At 42.1% G+C, this 19576-nt stretch overlaps 1 protein-coding gene across 1 annotated transcript in view; it reads right to left on the reverse strand.

Moving 5' to 3' along the window:
* The window catches only part of LOC119963424 (TBC1 domain family member 14-like), a 45067-nt gene that overhangs the window by 14222 nt on the left and 11269 nt on the right, over nucleotides 1-19576 (reverse strand). The window contains exons 3-9 of the mRNA XM_038792530.1: nucleotides 18232-18314; nucleotides 17504-17621; nucleotides 16315-16421; nucleotides 13619-13699; nucleotides 12298-12392; nucleotides 8145-8216; nucleotides 1184-1312 (exon numbers count right to left, since the gene is read on the reverse strand). Of these exons, the coding sequence (XP_038648458.1) occupies nucleotides 1184-1312; nucleotides 8145-8216; nucleotides 12298-12392; nucleotides 13619-13699; nucleotides 16315-16421; nucleotides 17504-17621; nucleotides 18232-18314 (685 nt within the window). The remainder of the gene's footprint in view (nucleotides 1-1183; nucleotides 1313-8144; nucleotides 8217-12297; nucleotides 12393-13618; nucleotides 13700-16314; nucleotides 16422-17503; nucleotides 17622-18231; nucleotides 18315-19576) is intronic.

Genomic DNA, 19576 nt, shown 5'->3' on the forward strand with positions numbered 1-19576 from the left:
TCTCCCATGATCGGGACCACAGCAGGAACACAGTGACCGATGGCTCCGCAACCCTTCCGGCAGCCGCCCGCGAGTTGCAACCCACACTTTGAAAAACCCTGCTACATATCAAAATTCTATTAAATTTTGCATGAAAAATGCATAGCTAATTGCATATTTTTAGTTTTACGGCAATTGTTACAATTATCCTAATGCCAGTGAGCTTACCCAATTAATAGAAGAGCCTTGCACACTAGAAGGATCTCGGGTCCAATCTTCAAAACATGCTAAGTTAGCTGATCTAGGGTATATCTGGGGTACTGTTACTAACTGGCCTGAACACCCATGGATTTGGAAGGGAAAACGATCCAAGGTTGCTATGCTAGATTTGGTTGCACATCCTGGTTGAAACTAGAGGTAGTTGTGTACAGGGAAATATTCTTTACTCTTCTGACTTATCCCCATCCATCCCTCCCAATACACACGCAATGAGGACTGTTTTTAAAAAAAGTTAACATCTCGAGATTGGCTGCAGAGATGCATGAACCGACTGACCATCTTAATTGGGGACTTGCAGCAAGGTCTTAAAGCAGCAATTCAGTACATTAAGTAGAGACTTGGTTATGCTGTAAACAACTCGTCATGTTTCAATACTCTGCATTGTTAAAGCAACTTTCAGTATTTTTTAAAAGGATAATGTGTCTGCATACAATATTACCATTTCGATATTAAACCTTACTACGGAAACGTTTCTGCACATGGTCAATTAGTTTCTCCACCATGTCACAAAGTAACATTACAAAGTTGCAAACAAAAGCAATCTGAACGCATCTCATATGCATGCCTTCTGTTCCAGCATTTCACACAAAATCTTGATCATTTGTTCTGTATGTAGTTATATTCTTTACTCTAACATTCCACTCTTGATTAAAGAATTCTAGCGGAGAATGAGAAAAACTCGCCCTTTTAAAAATTGATTTCAAGGGATGCCTGCATTGTTGGCAAGGCTGGTATTTGTTGCCCATCTTTGATTACTTGCAAGAAAGTAGTGATGGCCAGCCCTCTTTGGACACTATATTACTGAAATTCTGGTTCTGTAATTTAATTACACAATTTAAAATTATATTAGCTTTTCAGCTTTCCCCAGACAACTGGTGTGAACCAAGGAGCTTTCATGACAGAACAAAGGCATTTATGTACTCACAAGGCCATGGTCCACACGGAAAAATGCCATTTGACATGGTTTGTTCAATAAGTTAGCAAAGGCAATGAAGGCATCTGCAGTATCCAGGTTTAGAATTAACACAGCAGCAATGAATGACATTCCCTGCACCTTTTGAGAAAGAAATTTCAGAGTAACTAAAGCAGAAGATCGATCGCAGAACAAGAGAAAATAGTTCAAATATTAACGTGAAAATCTTAAAAATTGTATTACTGTCTTTAGTTTATTCAAGTAACAGTGAAGATGTTGGCAGAGGTGTGGTGTATTGCCCCTCTCCCTCCAAGGTGGAAGAACATATGGGGAACTTGTTGCCGTTGTCATGGAACTTCACGTCCCAGCAGGCTGTGGCTCTCAGGTCTTTCATGCCTAACCCGAGGCTAACTATAGTTTAAAGTCAATAGAAGAGATACAAAAATATCACTGAATAATAGATGCAGTGTACCAGTAATAGGTTTTCACGCGTGGCACCATCTTCGATCCTACTGGAAGAGGGTCAGGCTGAGAACAGGCTAGCACATGCGCAGTTTGTCTTCTGTTGTTCCTTGGCCGTGGGTAATAGCCTTACATGCATGAAAAGGGCTTAATGGGCTTGAATGCCACAGATGTACAGGTCAGGTGACTTGAGCAGGAGTGCCATTACAGAAATGGCGGCTCACGGAGCAGGACACATCAAGGGAGACAGGAGAAAGGTCAAGGAACTTCCAAAAGTAAAGTCAAAGAAAGTTCCAAGTTAAAGAAAGAGCTACAAGAGGAGAAGCAAAGTGGGCTTGAAAGAAGCCAAAGTTTGGTGCCTCCTTACTGCGAGCCTTTGGAGCAGTGGTGTTCTGCCTGACATGGCCAAAAATCTGAAAGAGTGCTTCAAAGTTGAAGCTTGAGTGTATGTGGAAACCCAGAGTAATTGCAGACAGTGTGGTTGAAACCCTGAAGATGAACAAACCTACATTCCATTTTTGGCGACACCACATAGAACATTACAGCGCAGTACAGGCCCTTCAGCCCTCGATGTTGCACCAACCTGTGAAACCAATCTAAAGCCCATCTACACTATTCCCTTCTCATCCATATGTTTATCCAATGACCATTTAAATGCCCTTAATGTTGGCGAGTCCACTACTGTTGCAGGCAGGGCATTCCATACCCTTACTACTCTGATTAAAGAAACTACCTCTGACATCTGTCCTATATCTATCTCCCCTCAATTTAAAGCTATGTCCCCTCGTGCTAGCCATCACCATCTGAGGAAAAAGGCTCTCGCTGTCCACTCTATCTAATCCTCTGATCATCTTGTATGCCTCAATTAAGTCACCTCTTAACCTTCTTCTCTCTAACAAAAACAGCCTCAAGTCCCTCAGCCTTTCCTCATAAGATCTTCCTTCCATATCAGGTAACATCCTGGTAAATCTCTGCACCATTTCCAATGCTTCCACATCCTTCCTATAATGCGGCGACTAGAACTGCGCGCAATACTCCAAATGCGGCCGCACCAGAGTTTTGTACAGCTGCAACATGACCTCATGGCTCCGAAAATCAATCCCTCTACCAATAAAATCTAACACACCGTACGCCTTCTTAACAACACTATCAACCTGGGTGACAACTTTCAGGGATCTATGTACATGGACACCGAGATCTCTCTGCTCATCCACACTACCAAGAATCTTACCATTAGCTCAGTACTCTGTATTCCTGTTACTCCTTCCAAAATGTATCACCACACACTTTTCTGCATTAAACTCCATTTGCCACCTCTCAGCCCAGCTCTGCAGCTTATCTACGTCCCTCTGGAACCTGCAACATCCTTCCGCACTGTCCACAACTCCACCGACTTTAGTGTCATCCGCAAATTTACTCACCCATCCTTCTATGCCCTCCTCCAGGTTATTTATAAAAATGACAAACAGCAGTGGCCCCAAAACAGATCCTTGCGGTACACCACTAGTAACTGAACTCCCATTTTCCCATCAACCATCACCTTCTGTCTTACAGCTTGCCAATTTCTGATCCAAACTGCTAAATCACCCTGAATCCCATGCCTCCGTGTGTTCTGCAATAGCCTATCGTGGGGAACCTTATCAAACGCTTTGCTGAAATCCATATACACCACATCAACTGCTTTACCCTCGTCCACCTGTTTGGTCACCTTCTCAAAGAACTCAATAAGGTTTGTGAGACACGACATAGCCTTCACAAAACCGTGTTGACTATCCCTAATCAAATTATTCCTTTCGAGATGATTATAAATCCTATCTCTTATAATCCTTTCCAAGACTTTGCCCACAACAGAAATAAGACTCACTGGTCTATAGTTACTGGGGTTGTCTCTACACCCCTTCTTGAACAAGGGGACAAAATTTGCTATCCTCCAATCTTCTGGCACTATTCCTGTAGACAATGACGACATAAAGATCAAAGTCAAAGGCTCAGAAATCTCCTCCCTAGCTTCCCAGAGAATCCTAGGATAAATCCCACCCGGCCCAGGGGACTTATCTATTTTCACATTTTCCAGAATTGCTAACACCTCCTCATGAACCTCAAGCCCTTCTAGTCTAGTAGCCTGTACCTCACTATTCTCTTCGACAACATTGGCTTTTTCATGTGTGAATACTGATGAAAAATATTCATTTAGCACCTTTCCTATCTCCTCTGATTCCACGCACAACTTCCCACTACTGTACTTGACTGGCCCTACTCTTACCCGGGTCATTCTTTTATTCCTGACATACCTATAGAAAGCTTTAGGGCTTTCCGAGATCCTACCTGCCAAGGACTTCTCATGTCCCCTCCTGGCTCTTCTTAGCTCTCTCTTTAGGTCCTTCCTAGCTAACTTGTAACTCTCGAGTGCCTAACTGAACCTTCACATCTCATCTTTACATAAGCCTCCTTCTTCCTCTTGACAAGTGATTCAACTACTTTAGTAAACCACGATTCCCTTGCTCGACCACTTCCTCGCTGCCTGACAGGGACACACTTATCAAGGACACGCAGTAGCTGTTCCATGAACAAGCATTGCGTGCCAGCCGTTGCCAGTTTAGTATCCAGTTATTTGGTCTTTCTTCCTGATGCCCGGTTCTTGTTATCTCGAAAGGACAGGTTTACCGCTTATAGGCCAGAAGACATAGGAGCAGAATTAGGCCACTCGGGACATCTAGTCACTTCAACATTCAATCACGGCTAATATTTTTCTCATCCCCATTCTCTGCCTTCTCCCCGTAATCCCTGATCCCCTTATTAATCAAGAACCTATCTATCTCTGTCTTAAAGACACTGTGATTTGGCCTCCATAGCTTTCTGCGGCAAGGAGTTCCACAGATTCATCACCCTCTGGCTGAAGACATTTCTGCTCATCTCTGTTTGAAAGGATCGTCCCTTGAGTCTGAGATTGTGCCCTCTGGTTCTAGTTTCTCCTACTAGTGGAGACGTCCACTCTATCCAGGCCTCGCAGTATTAAAGAGACTAAAATCTACGAGCCTACTCAGTAATCACTGCCAGCCTGAAGGGAGAAAGGCCTCAGTCAGAATTACTAACAGCTGCCCACAGGAAACAGGACAATTTCTAAAATCTCCAAGCCCAGCGAAATGTCATTAATTCAGCCAATGGACCAAGGCAATTTTCGGATCATTAAACATAAACGATAATCAACATTTCTAGTTTGGTGGGGAGAGTGAAAGCTGATCTAGCAAGGTGGGATGGTCTCGCTCTATCACTGGCGGTCGGGTACAGGCAGTTAAAATGAACATGTTGCCGCGATTTCGGTTTATTTTCCAATGCCTGCCGATTTTCCTGCCAAAGGCTTTTTTCAGAGAGATTGAGGGAAGGATTACTTCGTTCATATGGGGAGGGAAGGTGGCCAGAGTTAGAAAGGTGCTGCTACAGAGGGGAAGGCAGGCAGGGGGTTTGGGTCTTCCGAATCTGGTGTATTACTACTGGGCGACGAATGTGGAGAAGGTGCGGAGCTGGGTCAGAGGGGTTCATCCCAATGGGTCAGAATGGAGGAGAGTTTGTGCAAGGGGTCAGGATTGAAAGCACTAGCAACAGCGCCGCTCCCGATAGCTCCAGGGAAATACTCAGGGAGTCAGGTAATAATAGATTCATTGAGAATTTGGAGGTTGTTTCGCCAACACTTCGGGTTAGGGACAGGGTCAAGGGAAATGCCGATTTGGGGGAATCGCAGATTTGAGCCAGGGAAGTGGGGTGGAAATTTTCAGAAATGGGAGGAGAAAGGGATTAAGACGCTAAAAGATTTGTTTCTTCGGGGTCGGTTTGCAGGATTGAAGGAGCTGGAAGTGAAGTATGGGCTGGAGCAGGGGGAAATGTTTAGATACATGCAGGTTCGAGATTTTGCCAGAAAGGAGATACAGAGCTTCCTGGTGGAGCCGGCCTCCGCATTGCTGGAGGAGGTGCTGACGACAGAGGGACTGGAGAAGGGGGTAGTGTCTGAAGTTTACGGAGCTATTTTGGAAGAGGAGAAGGCACCACTGGAAGGGATAAAAGCGAAGTGGGAGGTGGGGCTGGGGCGAGGTGGGGCTGATACAGCTGAAGGTGGTATACAGAGCACAACCCACGAGGGCGAGGATGAGCCGATTCTTTGAAGGAGTAGAAGATGTGCGAATGTTGCGGGGTTAGGGGAGCTAATCACGTTCATATGTTTTGGTCCTGTCCAAAGCTGGAGGATTACTGGAAGGAGGTTTTTTGGGTCATTTCTAAAGTGGTGCAAGTGAAACTGGACCCCCAGGAAGCCATATTTGTGGTGTGGGACCAGCCAGGGTTGGAAACGGGTGTGGAGGCAGATGTTGTAGCCTTTGCCTTGTTGATCGCCCAAAGGCGGATCCTGATAGGTCGGAGAGCAACCTCTACACCCTATGCCCTGGCGTGGTGGGGGAGACCTGTTGGAATTCTTGAATCTTGAGAAGGTTAAGTTTGAACTGAGGGGAAGGATGGAGGGGTTCTACAATTCATGAGCATTATGCACTTTCAAGAACTGGATAACATTGAACAATAGGTGGTGGGGTGGGAGAGCTGTGTATCTTAATGGTGACTATGGGTGATTCCTGATTCCTTTGTCATTTGTTTGTGAACATGCGGGCTAATGTTTGGGGTTTGGTGGGAGGATGAGATTTTTGTTATGGATATGGGGATTGACATATTTGTTACTGATTATTGTTTATTGTTGGTGGGTGTAAATTTTGGAGAAAATGTGATAAAGGAGAATAAAAATATTAAAAAACCCAGAAATAATAAAACCAGCGATGATGAGGATGACAACGTGAATCCAATAGAGAAAGTGGCCGTCAACAATATTCGCAAGATTTGCGACAGGTTGATAGATGCATTTGAGCAACGTGCATTCATAAGGGAGGAAGAAATAATGCAGATCTATAAAATAAAAGACAAATTTATGAAACAAAAATCAATGTTAATGAGGCAAATGAAGCTGGAAGAACTATTCAAGGATGTCTCCCAGCTGAGTACATCGACATACTGAACTGTCTTCTACAAGCAGGATTGAAGATGGTGCCACGGGTAAGAACCTATTACAGGTACCCAGCATTTATTATTCAGTGATACATCTTACTACATCTTTAACTTTAAGCTATAGCGAGACTAAGCTTAGGTTATTATAATCTAAGTAGGTCTAGTCCTACATGTGGTAACTGAAAACTGAAGTTATCTGAAATGCGAAACATGATCAACTCTCACGATTTTGAATAACGGAAACTCGGTATGTAAAATGTTGCATAATGAAATTCTAGCTATGCTTAAAGACTAATGATTTAAAACACCACACGATTCAACATAAAATTCTGATTAGTACTAATATTTTTCACTTAAAAAGCATAGTTTACTGAGTTTTGGGAACTCCAATGATTAATACGTAGAAAACAACATTATAATAGATTTAGAAATGGTGTGGCCAACACATTTTCTTAAAGCTCCTGCACCTCAAAATTCTCCACTGGATGTTGCCTGCATAATTGAATGATTGAACAAAACACAATACCATTTATATCAATGTCACTCATATTGCTACTTAACATTAGCACCATGCAAATTGCAGTTTTACACCAAATCAAAATCCAGTAAATTTTTCAGATCGAACTGTTATATCTTGAAGTATTTATCAAACACTCAGGTCATAGCCGAATATTTCATCTTCTTCTCCCCCAAAAATTTACACATTTTTTTCAATTGAACATTAAGTTACTCATTGCATCCTAACCCCATACATATAACTAACTTTGGCTGAATACCTTAATGCCCCCTGTACAGAATAATTTCTGATGTCATTCTATAGTTTTTACTGCAGTATTTGTAAAGACGGAGGATAGGAGTTCCATGTGGGCCTTTCAACATTACTAACAAAAGATCTACACCTAAAATAGTAATCTATTATTTGTCTCGTCAACAAGCCTCATGAATTTTCAGTATTTTTCTTTCATTTGAGATATTCAATATTTGCAGCTTTGTAAAAAAGAAAATCGACAACATTATAGTTATGCTCCTCTTTGCATTTTCCTAAGTGCTTACTCGTTCACCATGATCCTTCCTACACAAAAACCTGTGCTCAGAGCTCTGTGAATGTCACAAGCATGTACTGATTCACTGGCTCTCTGCTCAATTTGCTTCATTTTTGACTGCCTTGGAATTAGACTGTTATTATGAGGAAACATGCTCATCCTCCTCTTGAGGTAGTGTGGATATTACTAAGCTCATTTATAGACTTTAAACCACCAAGAAATCCATTCACCATTGTAGCTGATTTAATTTTAAAACAAACTTCATTTGTACATTGCGGTTAGCATAAATATCCTAAAGCACTTTATAGGAATGCTATCAAAGACCGAAGCAACCAAAAACGTTTGGTCAAAAAGGTAGTTAAGGAAAGTCTTAGAGGAGGAGAGAGCCGTAGAGAGCTGAAAGCATGGCAAACGTGCAAGAGACTTACATATCCTACATCAGGTCTGTAGCAAGTGTATGCGCCTAAAATGCTGTGTAGTACATCATAATAAGGACCTCCCTGTGAAAATAAGTAGATATTAGTTTTATCCCAATGTAACAAAAAGATACTTCAGACACAATTTTAATTCAAGGCTGCTATAATAGGAATAACTTGAAATGAATACAGTATGTGAAGTTTAAGTGCACCATTTTAGAAATGGAGCCAACTTAAAAACAGCACAATTCTACACAATGTATTTGAAAGCCATTCTTATATCAATCTTGGATCTGAAAGTACAGTAAAGAAAGTTTGTAATTCCCTTAAAATGTCTATGGAATCTGTAATTGTTTTTTTTTTAAATATTTTTTTTTTAAATTTAGATTAGCCAATTATTTTTTCCAATTAAGGGGCACTTTAGCGTGGCCAATCCACCTACTCTGCACATTTTTGGGTTGTGGGGGCGAAACCCACGCAGACACGGGGAGAACGTGCAAACTCCACACGGACAGTGACCCAGAGCCGGGATCGAACCTGGGACCTCAGCGCCGTGAGGCGGTTGTGCTAACCACTAGGCCACCGTGCTGCCCCTGTAATTGTTTTTAAGAATGTTCAAAAAAGACATGCACAAATTTGTATCAATTACAAAAGGAGTAATTGTAAAGTTCTTGTATAATAAATACTGGTACTTGTAACCTGGTTACCCTTAACCGAGAAAAAGTACCCATGGGAAGTTAAGATACAGCTGCCATCCGGCCCCGGGTCACTGTCCGTGTGGAGTTTGAATATTCTCCCAGTGTCTGCGTGGGTCTCACCCCCACAACCCTAAAAGATGTGCAGGGTAGGTGACTTGGACACGCTAAATTGCCCCTTAATTGGAAAAAAGAATTGGGTACGCTAAATTTAAAAAAGATACAGCTGCTATGTCACCAGACACAAAGGAGAGCTGCAGACACAGAGGAGAGCTACAAGAGGCAGAGGATGAAAGCCCAAATAGGCAGAAAGAGAAAGCAGTTACAGACAGAAGTAGGATTTTCTATCCCTGCCGAAGATGCATCCTCGCCGTGGGTTTCCAGTGTTGTGGGATGGATTCAACAGGAAATCCCTTTGAAGATCTCACCGCTGGCCAAAGGCTGGCTGCCTCCCAGAGGCGAGAAACACACCGCAAGGAGGTCGGAGATTCTTGCCCAGAAAGAGTAACACACCAAATTCCTGCGAAGAGTCGCAGCAAATCACTCGCGGGAAGATGTCAGTTTTTCTGTCTGGCAGAAAGGATCTCTTGGGAGTTCTGTAAAAGCTGACCAAAAAAAGGTCTAAAACCAAGAAAGCAGTATGAATACCTCAGATATTAAGGAGGTGAACAATTTCCCAGAGGTGGCCAAACTGTGAAATGGGTGTTATCAATTGGTTGGGTGAAAAGGAATTCTGAAAGCAACACCACTGTCTTAAGCCAAGGGAGAGAGTGTTCTTTGAAGTGTGCCTTGCAGATGACAATCGTAACGGTGAAACTGAGGGGTGAAAGCTGTTGTCAGAAAGAATACCTGACCTCTCCTGCACGACGGGCGGCACTGTAGCACAGTGGTTAGTACCGTTGCTTCACAGCTCCAGGGTCCCAGGTTCGATTCCCGGTTTGGGACACTGTACGTGCGGAGTCTGCACATTCTCCCAGTGTCTGCGTGGGTTTCCTCCGGGCACTCCGGTTTCCCCCACAGCCCAAAGATTTGCAGATTAGGTGGACTGGCCATGATAAATTTCCCTCAGCGTCCAAAAAGGTTTGGTGGATTACTGGGTTACGGGGATCGGGTGGAGCTGTGGGCTTAAGTAGGGTGCTCCTTCCAAGGAAAGGTGCAGACTCGATGGGCCGAATCGCCCCCTTCTGCACTGTAAATTCTATTATCTATGAATATAGAATTGTATGTTGTGGAACTGCGTAGTTATGTAATGCTGAAGTGGAATGTTTGCGGTTGCTCGAGTGCGTGTATTGATTACTTTAAGTAAAATTTACCTTTTCATTTGAAGCATCATTTGCCTGTTAAAATTAACTTAAATTACACATAAATTGATTTGAGTTAAAGTAAAAGTTGCAGAAAGTGAAATCTTGTTGGTAATTACTTCTTTGGGAGTTGTTTGGTTTACAGTTCCCTCACGGAGATCTAATAGATGGCAATCATTTTTCAATGATCCAGCAAAGAATTTGACAAAGGTGCTGCAATTGTTAAAACGTTTTAGTTTATTACAATAGAATTAGAAAGCCAACCATGAAGATCAAATATATTTCTATAGAAGCTAAATAACAAAAACTGCCGACTTAAGTAGGTTTATACATTTTATGCAATTCTATGATGATAGCAAACTGGCTTTCATTATACGAAAAGAGATATGTAGCGAATAATGTTGATTGAAAATTGGGGATATTTTTATACAAACGCAAGAGGGGGGGGGGGCATGGTAGCACAGTGGTTAGCACTACTGCTTCACGGTGCCGAGGTCCCAGGTTCGATCCCGGCTCTGGGTCACTGTCCGTGTGGAGTTTGCACATTCTCCAAGTGTCGGCTTGGGTCTACCCCTACCTACCTACCCCCTACCCCCCCCCCCCCCCCCCCCCCCCCCCGGGGCCAGGCCATGATAAATTGTCCTTGGTGTCCAAAAACGTTACGTGGGATTACTGAGTTACGGGAATAGGGTGTAGGCGTGGGGTGCTCTTTCCAAGGGCCAGTGCAGACTTGATGGGCCGAATGGCCTGCTTCCTTCTACACTGTAAATTCTATGAAAATTCTATGAAACCCATAATGTGCAGGATTGGCCACGCTGAATTGGCCCTTAACTGGAAAAAAATGAATTGGGTACTTTAAATTTAAGTTTTAATTTAAAAAAAAAATATTTTTGTTAAGGTATTTGCAAATTTTTTATAACAATAACAAAAACAATAACAGTGACATGGTAAAATAAACATTTCCCCACCCGACCCAATTCTCTCACACCTCAACCATCTATCCGCCCCCCCCCCCCCCACCCCGGCATTTTAAGTTTCCCCAAGAAAGTCAACGAATGGCTGCCACCTCCGAGAAAACCCCAACATTGACCCTCTTAAGGCAAACTTCATTTTCTCAAGACTGAGAAACCCAGCCATGTCACACACCCAGGTCTCTACACTCGGGGGCTTCGAGTCCCTCCACATTAAAAGGAGCCGTCGCCAGGCTACCAGGGAGGCAAAGGGCCAGGCCGTCGGCCTTTTTCACTCCCGGATCTTCTGACACTCCAAACATCGCTACCTCTGGACTCGGCATCACCCTAGTTCCTAGCACCGTGGACATTGCCTTTGCGAACCCTTGCCAAAACCCTCTGAGCTTCGGGCACGCCCAGAACATGTGGACATGGTTTGCTGGGGTTCCCGCGCACTTCACACATCTATCTTCTACCCCGAAAAACCTGCTTATCCTCGCCGCCATGTGTGCCCGATGGACCACCTTACATTGTATTAGGCTAAACCTGGCACATGAAGAGGAATTGACCCTGTATTGGATTGGATTTGTTTATTGTCACATGTACCGAGGTACAGTGAAAAGTATTTTTCTGCGAGCAGCTCAACAGATCATTCAGTACATGGGAAAAAAAGGGAATAAAAGAAACCGGCATAGGATGAAGCATACAGGATGTAGTGTTAATGAGGTCAGTCCATAAGAGGGTCATTTAGGGCGTCCGCCCATAGACCCACCTCTAACTCTCCACTAAGCTCATCCTCCCACTTGCCCTTAAGCCCCTCCACCGGGATTTCCTCCGCCTCAACAGCTCCTAGTCGATATCCAACACCTTCCCCTCCCCCACCCAGGTACCGGAAACAACTCTATCCTGTAGGCGGCAGCAGCGGAAAGGCCGGCACCTGCTTTATATTTAATTTTTTAAAATTCAAGCTGCATAATCCATCTTTAGAAAGCACCAGCGGAAGGGTGCTAAGAGATTGAGGTATGCTCAGTTTTCAGTATATTAGTTTAGTTCAGACCTCAGTACAGATGTTCCCAGAACAAATTTGCTACGTTGTCACATGTTGTTTTTCTATCCATATATAGGTGTCTGTGTGTGTGCATACTTTCCACTGGACTTCTAGCCAATTGTGTACAAAACACACCCCAGTTCCACAGATCAAAAGGTAGAAAACATTTACCTGCTGAAATATACAAAGATTAGGAAAGGTGCGAGAAATGTCCAACTTTATGAGCTCCAGACTGGCTTCCCTGTCTGCTACAGACAATCCTAGATCTGGAAAGTAGCAACATATACAATTATTCCAGACCACGTAACACATGCTTGGTAGCTTATTTTATGTTGCTGCAAAAATTAGAACATTCAATCAACAACCAAATATCTAAGTATCGAGATACCAGAAAGGATTTAATTTTTAACAATTCATTCACTGTTAACATAGTAGATTATATTTAAGAGAATCAAGTATAATTTCTATTATACTTCCCTATTAAGAAAAAAAAGGACCATTTCAATTTTAAAAAGCCAATTTCATTAATTTTTGTTGACCATTAAGGAATTGAGGGGGACAGCACGGTGGCGCAGTGGTAGCATATTACTTCACATAATGCATACACTGGTTAATATACCATTTAAAGGCAGCACGGTGGCGCAGTGGTAGCATTGCAGCCTCACGGCACAGAGGTCCCAGGTTCGATCCCGGCTCTGGGTCACTGTCCGTGTGGAGTTTGCACATTCTCCCCGTGTTTGCCTGGGCTTCGCCCCCACCACCCAAAAATGTGCAGGGTAGGTGGATTGGCCATGCTAAATTGCCCCTTAATTGGAAGAAATGAATTGGGTACACTAAATTTACAACCAAAAAAAAGGAATTGAGTAGGTGCATTTCCAGTAGAGATTGAAGATGGGGTCAAGTTTAAAATATTGTCGAGTAACGAAAATGGCCGGGCCTCAAATCCAATCAAACCAGCAAGTCACAAACTCATTCCCTTGGGTCACCCTACTACTCGTGGCGAGTTACAGTAGTTTTTATGCAGGTTGCTCAATGGAATCACACAATGAAGTTGGGCATGGGAGATCAGTCAACAGCTTTGATTAACCCATTCCCATATCAAGATGATAATGTGTGCTGGGAAATGGTTCAATAAGAATCTCAATAGAAGATGGTTCACTAATAGCAAGTAAAGATTGAGCATCAGACGCATTATCAAGCACGTTGAACGTTGCAGTCTGCTGATGGTCTAACTAATCATTTAAATCTATCATGATCCCTCTTTCACATCTTGCTGTTCCCCCATCCCCTCACCTGTTATGAAGATCTCCAAAAAAGCCTATGAGTTGACACTTTGTTACTAATGTTGACACTGAATGCCAGATGTTTAATAGATTTCAACATTAGCAGCTTGCAGGAATACATTACTGCTGACATTAACAAATGCAAAATGAACATGTTGCTTCTATTCAAACCCCTCCAGGAACACCATTAAGTACTCAAAACTATGTACCTTCACTGTCGACATCAGAGTGTGCTGTACTGAGAGATCTACATTTATCTTTAGCCCGAGTTAAGCAAATATCATATAGCTCTGAAAAGACAAAATTAGTTGAAAAGTGAGTTTGAAATTTCTGAAGAAATTCTGACATGAAAATTAATTGCATTTAAATTTAAAACTATTTTTTTTTAAAGTGAAGCAGTTTGTCATATTAGATTAAATTAGCATGCCAAATTCAGGCTCAGCGCAGAGAAATAAATATTTATCATAAAGTGCTTTAGAATTAAACTGATCACATTTTAGTTGCTGCATAACCAAGTACCACAGAGACATTTGCTACCACTAAGGGTCGCTCTCAACAAATAGGAGAAACATAAATTATTTGCGTTGAAAATACTCAAAAGTTCTAAAGAACAAACCAATCTGGACTGTGGCGATTGCACATAATCCTTACAGTGCAGAAGGAGGCCATTCGGACCATTGAGTCTGCACCGACCCTTCAAAGGAGCAGCTTACTAGGCCCAATCCCCCACCCTATCCCCATAACCCCACTTAATCTTTGGACACTAAGGGGCAATTAATTATGCCCAATCTACCTAACCGGTACATCTTTGGACTGTGGGAGGAAATCAGAGCACCTGGAGGAAACCCACGCAGTCAATGGGAAAAAGTGCAAACTCCACACAGTCACCCAAGGCTGGAATTGAACCCGGGCCGCCAGTACCACTGTGCCGCCATGACGCCTTCATCAAGAAAAGCCAAAAGATATTTGACAAAAAAAATTAAAGTAATATTAAAGAGTCGGGCCTATTAGAGATCAAATAGGGAACCTGGGGAAGATGTGGGCATGGTTCTTAAAGAATACTTTGTGCCTATATTAAAAGTGGGGCTTTATACAGGCATTGTAGTTAAGCAGTGTGAAATATTGGATGGGATAAACATAACAAAAGAGGGAACTATTAAGGAGTTTAACATCTTTGAAAGTAGACAAATTGAATGAAATGCACCGCAGGCATTTCAGAGAAACAAGAGAGAAAGTAGCAGAAGCTGAGAGATCATCATTCCCCAAATCTCTCTAGTTACAGGTGTAGTGCTGGAGAACTGCTAACATTGTGTCATTGTTTAAAAAGGAAAAAAGGGATATCCCGAGTAATGTCGATAGTGGGCAAAATATCAGGATAAAACTGGAGGGGCAGTGTAATTTGTCCTTTATTAAAAAAATGCATTCGTCGAGAGCAGTCAGTGTGTTCAGGAAAGGCCATGTCTGACTAACTTGTTTGCATTCTTTGAGGTGGTAAGAAAGAGGGTTGATGATGCTTGTACATTTGAGGCAGTGTATATGAATTTTAGCACGGTTTTGACAAGGTCCCACATGACAACAAACAATAAATAGTAGAATACTGAAGCGTAAAGGGAAAGGGGAAACTTGAAGTAAATGTCCACATATCCCTGAAGGGAAAGGACAGGTGGAAAAGGCAGCAAATTGGATCATTTCCTTTATTAGCTGAGACACAGAATTTAAGAGCAGGGAAGTTATACTAGAACTGCATAAATCACTACTTAGGCCACAGTTAAAATACTGCAGGCAATCCTGGTCACCACATTGCAGAAAGGGTGTAATCACACTGGAGGGGGTACACAGGAGATTTACAAGAATGTTGCCAGGAATGGAGAATTTTAACTATGAGAAGAGATTATATAGACAGACTGTTTTCTTTGCAACAGAAGAGACTGAAAGGAGATTTAATTGACCTGTATAAAATTGAGGGCTTAGATAGTGGATACGAAGGATCTGTTTCCATTAGCAGAGGGGGTCAATAAACAGGGCATGGATTTAAAGTAATTGTCAAAGGGATAATCGAGGAGTTGATTCACTCAGTAAGCGGTCAGGGTAATAAAGGCACAACCTGAAAGGGTGGTAAAGGCATCACATTTAAAAATTACATGAGCGTGCACTCATTTCAAGTTCTGTAACCTACATGGCTACAAGACCAAGAGTTGGAAAGTGGGATTAGGACGGATGGCACTTCAGACAGCACAGGCCTCCTCATGCACTGTAAATTTTCTATGTTTCTGTATTCTGTGAAACCAGTGCATTTGCCTGAAAGCAGAAAATTTGAACAGGGTAGGAAAGAAGAGTGAGAAACATATCACCATTAGTTGGATAAAAATAGGATGAACATTATATGACTGTGGTAAAATAGCCAGAACTTATTCATAGCTGCTAAGTTCTACTGTAAATGCTTTTTATGGTTTTAATCTGGTCCATAGTTGCATTGTGATATTTCTCAATAGCAGATCTTTAACTTTTAACCCAAGTCAGGAGACTGAAGGGTAATTCAGTGATTGAGACAGATAAGCAACAAGGACGATGGAAGGCAGAGAACAGACAGACAGGAAACTGGATTGTTGCAGAGCATGAGAGTACAGGAAAGGTCCAAAGAAATGAAAAAAATGGACAGCGACTCTCTTTGATTCAACGATAATTTGCCTAACAGATCTGATACATCATCTCTTTCTTCACCCCAACCAGCATCCTAGTACTTCTCTCTAAACATGTCCTACCAGCAACAATAAACTACAGCAAATGTCTGGCTTCTTTGAAGTCAAAGCAGAGACTCATGAACTTATTTCTCCAAAAAAAAAAGATGCAGGTAGATTTTACATTTATCATAATATTTACAGCTAGGTAGCTGTGTAACACTCACCATGAGTAATGTTTAAGTCATTGCCTATTGCCAAGCTCCACACCTTTCCTCTTACGCTTGGAGGAATACCTTGCCACCAGAGATCACGAACTTTACGAGAATGACACCTTCAGGGGTTTTTTTTAATTAAAAAAAATATTTCAACGATGGATAATAACTCTTGTGCAACTATAAATATGCATACAAAATACAAAGTCACTATGTTTTTCAAGTGTACTCTAGGATAAAGTTACATTTTTATTAAATCCAAATCCATGTCATTGAGCCAAAAAAAAAAATATGCTAGGGTCACCCATGTACAGATTACCCTAGGCAAACATTTTGCAATAGAATTTCAACCTCAACAGTCAAACTATCCCATTCAGGGACATTTCCTGGGAGACTGCTCTTTTTCTGAAATTTGCACCTTATGCGATTGTTTTCTTTTGCACCCTCAGCTCCTAGCCCAGGCAGGCAGCATTGAGACCAAATAATAGCAAAAGCAAAGAGACAGCTACACAGAGATAAACTAGCTCCAGGCCAAATTAGAGTGAAGAAATAAAGGGTTGGGCGAGAGCAAGGTTTACATCTGCACCTTGTAACCATAAGAGACTATCCTTTTAGTTTCAAGTCTTCCACCATTTCCCCTTTTCTTCCAAATGACTCCACATCAAATTAAAGGAACTAAAGAACTGACTCAGGCCTTATTGTGGCAGAACTGGGGAAAATCATTAGAATGCTGAACTTCTTTAAGGAGTTCTTTCTGGAAAGTGCATTCGGTGTCCGTTTAGCTGGGGTAAAATGGGGCTCCGTTAGCGCCCTCCCTTTTGCCAAGATAGCCAAACTCCACTCATTCTGACGGCTCACACTTGCGGAATGGCCAAACATGGCAGTGAAATTCTACCGTGGCTTTTTTTGGAAAAGGAGCGGTAAAAATTCAGGAGAAAAATTAATATGATTCATGTACTGCTGAAATGACAACAGGACTGCACAGGGAAACTGATAGGTCTACGTGTGCTCTATGGTTGGGAGTAATTTCAGAACTTCAATCCCCTCCTGTCATAATAATTGCAAGATTGCAACAAACACTTGGAAGAAAATTCTATTTCCAGTATGTATTCGATCAGTCCACACAACAGTGCTAAGAATCTAGTCAGCATTCACACAAGCCAACTTATTACATTATAAGTTTTCTTTGTTCCTCACTCACATAGCCTCCCAATTAGGTAGGATTTCATTGTTCCAGGTAACCACAGCATTACCGATAGTGTCTTCCAGTTTACACCTGTCTTCCAGCAGTTTCCTTCGCCTTTGAGCATCTTTTTGCTCTGCATGAAACAACAAAATCGTAATATAAATTTATGTAATTTTAAAACAATTTTCCATACAAACATCTTAAGCAAAGTGACATTTTATAAAACAAAACTCAAATTCAAGTATTTGGTTCAAAACAATTCAGAAAAACATACCATCTAATAGATGGTCTGCACAAACTTCTGATCAACAAGATGTCCAAAGCCTCCATCTATTTTTCATTCACAAACATTGTCAACTATGAATTTATCTTCAACTACAGAAAGTGACCCTGCAACGGTCTGAGGAGTAACATTAACCTAACCTGCCTGACTCAAAACAGATTGGATCAGACAGGATGTCCATTTTTCTCCCATTGGATTTTTTTTCTAATGGTCAAATGGAAAGTAAAACAAAGCAGGGTGCACAGCATTTCCCACCAGGCAGTTCAGGTTAAGCTAGCTTTTGAAAATGCAAGGGCAGGAGGAGGTTTAAAAAAAAACACCAATTTTGAAAAGAAACCTGAAATAACCAAGAGTGCTGCTTCACATCACCTAGTCACAATCCTGAAGCATAAAGATACCTCCCTGAAAGCTGCCACTAAAATACACGCACAACAATAAATGAAGAAAACTAGCATTTAACCTCGTTTTTTCACTTGAGCCACCATCTCCTCGTACTGTTGTCTGTGTTTCTGAGCCTCTTCTGCAGGCTTTGCAGGGAGGTTCCTAAGGAGAAACAAGAGTCGTTACTCAGTGCTTGTTAATTGCCAATTATTGTAACAGTTCAAAATAGAAAAGATGCACAATGAACCAAGATGGGTCCATATAATCAATCGCCAGCAAGGATGCAACTACTGTATTTGAAATGAAAAATGAAATGAAAATCGCTTATTGTCACGAGTAGGCTTCAATGAAGTTACTGTGAAAAGCCCCTAGTCGCCACATTCCGACACCTGCCCGGGGAGGCTGGTACGGGAATCGAACCGTGCTGCTGGCATGCTTGGTCTGCTTTCAAAGCCAGCGATTTAGCCGAGTGAGCTAAACCAGCCCCTAAAAGTGAGGGGCAAGAATATTTTTAGCTTAAAAAGTTCAATAACTTGGCATGGATGCTAGAGTGTGCTATAATCAATGAAATATTAAGCAAGAGATGTACCTATAAAGCAGAAGAGGGAACCAAGGAGGGAGGAAACTAAATGCTCATTACCTCCTTATTGTTCTCACTCACAACCCTTCCTTTCACTACTCTACTGAACAGCCCACTGCATCTCTGCAGCACAGTGATTAACACTGTTGCTTCACAGCACCAGGGTCCCAGGTTCAATTCCCAGCTTGGGTCTGCATGTTTTCCCCGTGTCTGCGTGGGTTTCCTCCGTGTGCTCCGGTTTCCTCCAGCAAGTCCCGAAAGACATGCTTGTTAGGTGAATCGGACATTTTGAATTCTCCCTTAGTGTACCCGAACAGGTGCCGGAGTGTGGCGACTGGGGGCATTTCACAGTAACTTCATCGCAGTGTTAATATAAGCCTACTTGTGACAATAATAAAGATTATCTTACTGGGAGGCTCCAATATATTTAGCAACCAGTGACATATTTTTGAAGTGCAGTCTTTATGCAGGGGAAGATTGTTCATAAATAACCAATTGATAATACTAATCTTTATCAGAGTCAGAAGAAGGCTTTGTTGATCTAGCAGGGTAGCTCAACAAGTCCACTTTTCTTCCAATAGTGTCATGGGATTTTTAAAATCCACCCAAGATGGTGAATAGGGTTTCGTTTTGACATTTCATTCAAAATCAACCTGGCAATGCACCACTCCCTTAGTAATAGGTTGAATTATCAACCTGGATGATTTGTTCAATTTTTAGAAAGGGGCTTCAACCCATCTATCCCACACGCCGCAAATGATCCCAATTTGCTTCTTCCCAATATGTCACCCTGCAACTCACTTTCCCACCTACGAAACTGCCATACTCTTCCCAAATTGAAATT

This window comes from Scyliorhinus canicula, chromosome 3 (assembly GCF_902713615.1).
Source record: "Scyliorhinus canicula chromosome 3, sScyCan1.1, whole genome shotgun sequence".
In the NCBI taxonomy this organism is placed as follows: domain Eukaryota; kingdom Metazoa; phylum Chordata; class Chondrichthyes; order Carcharhiniformes; family Scyliorhinidae; genus Scyliorhinus; species Scyliorhinus canicula.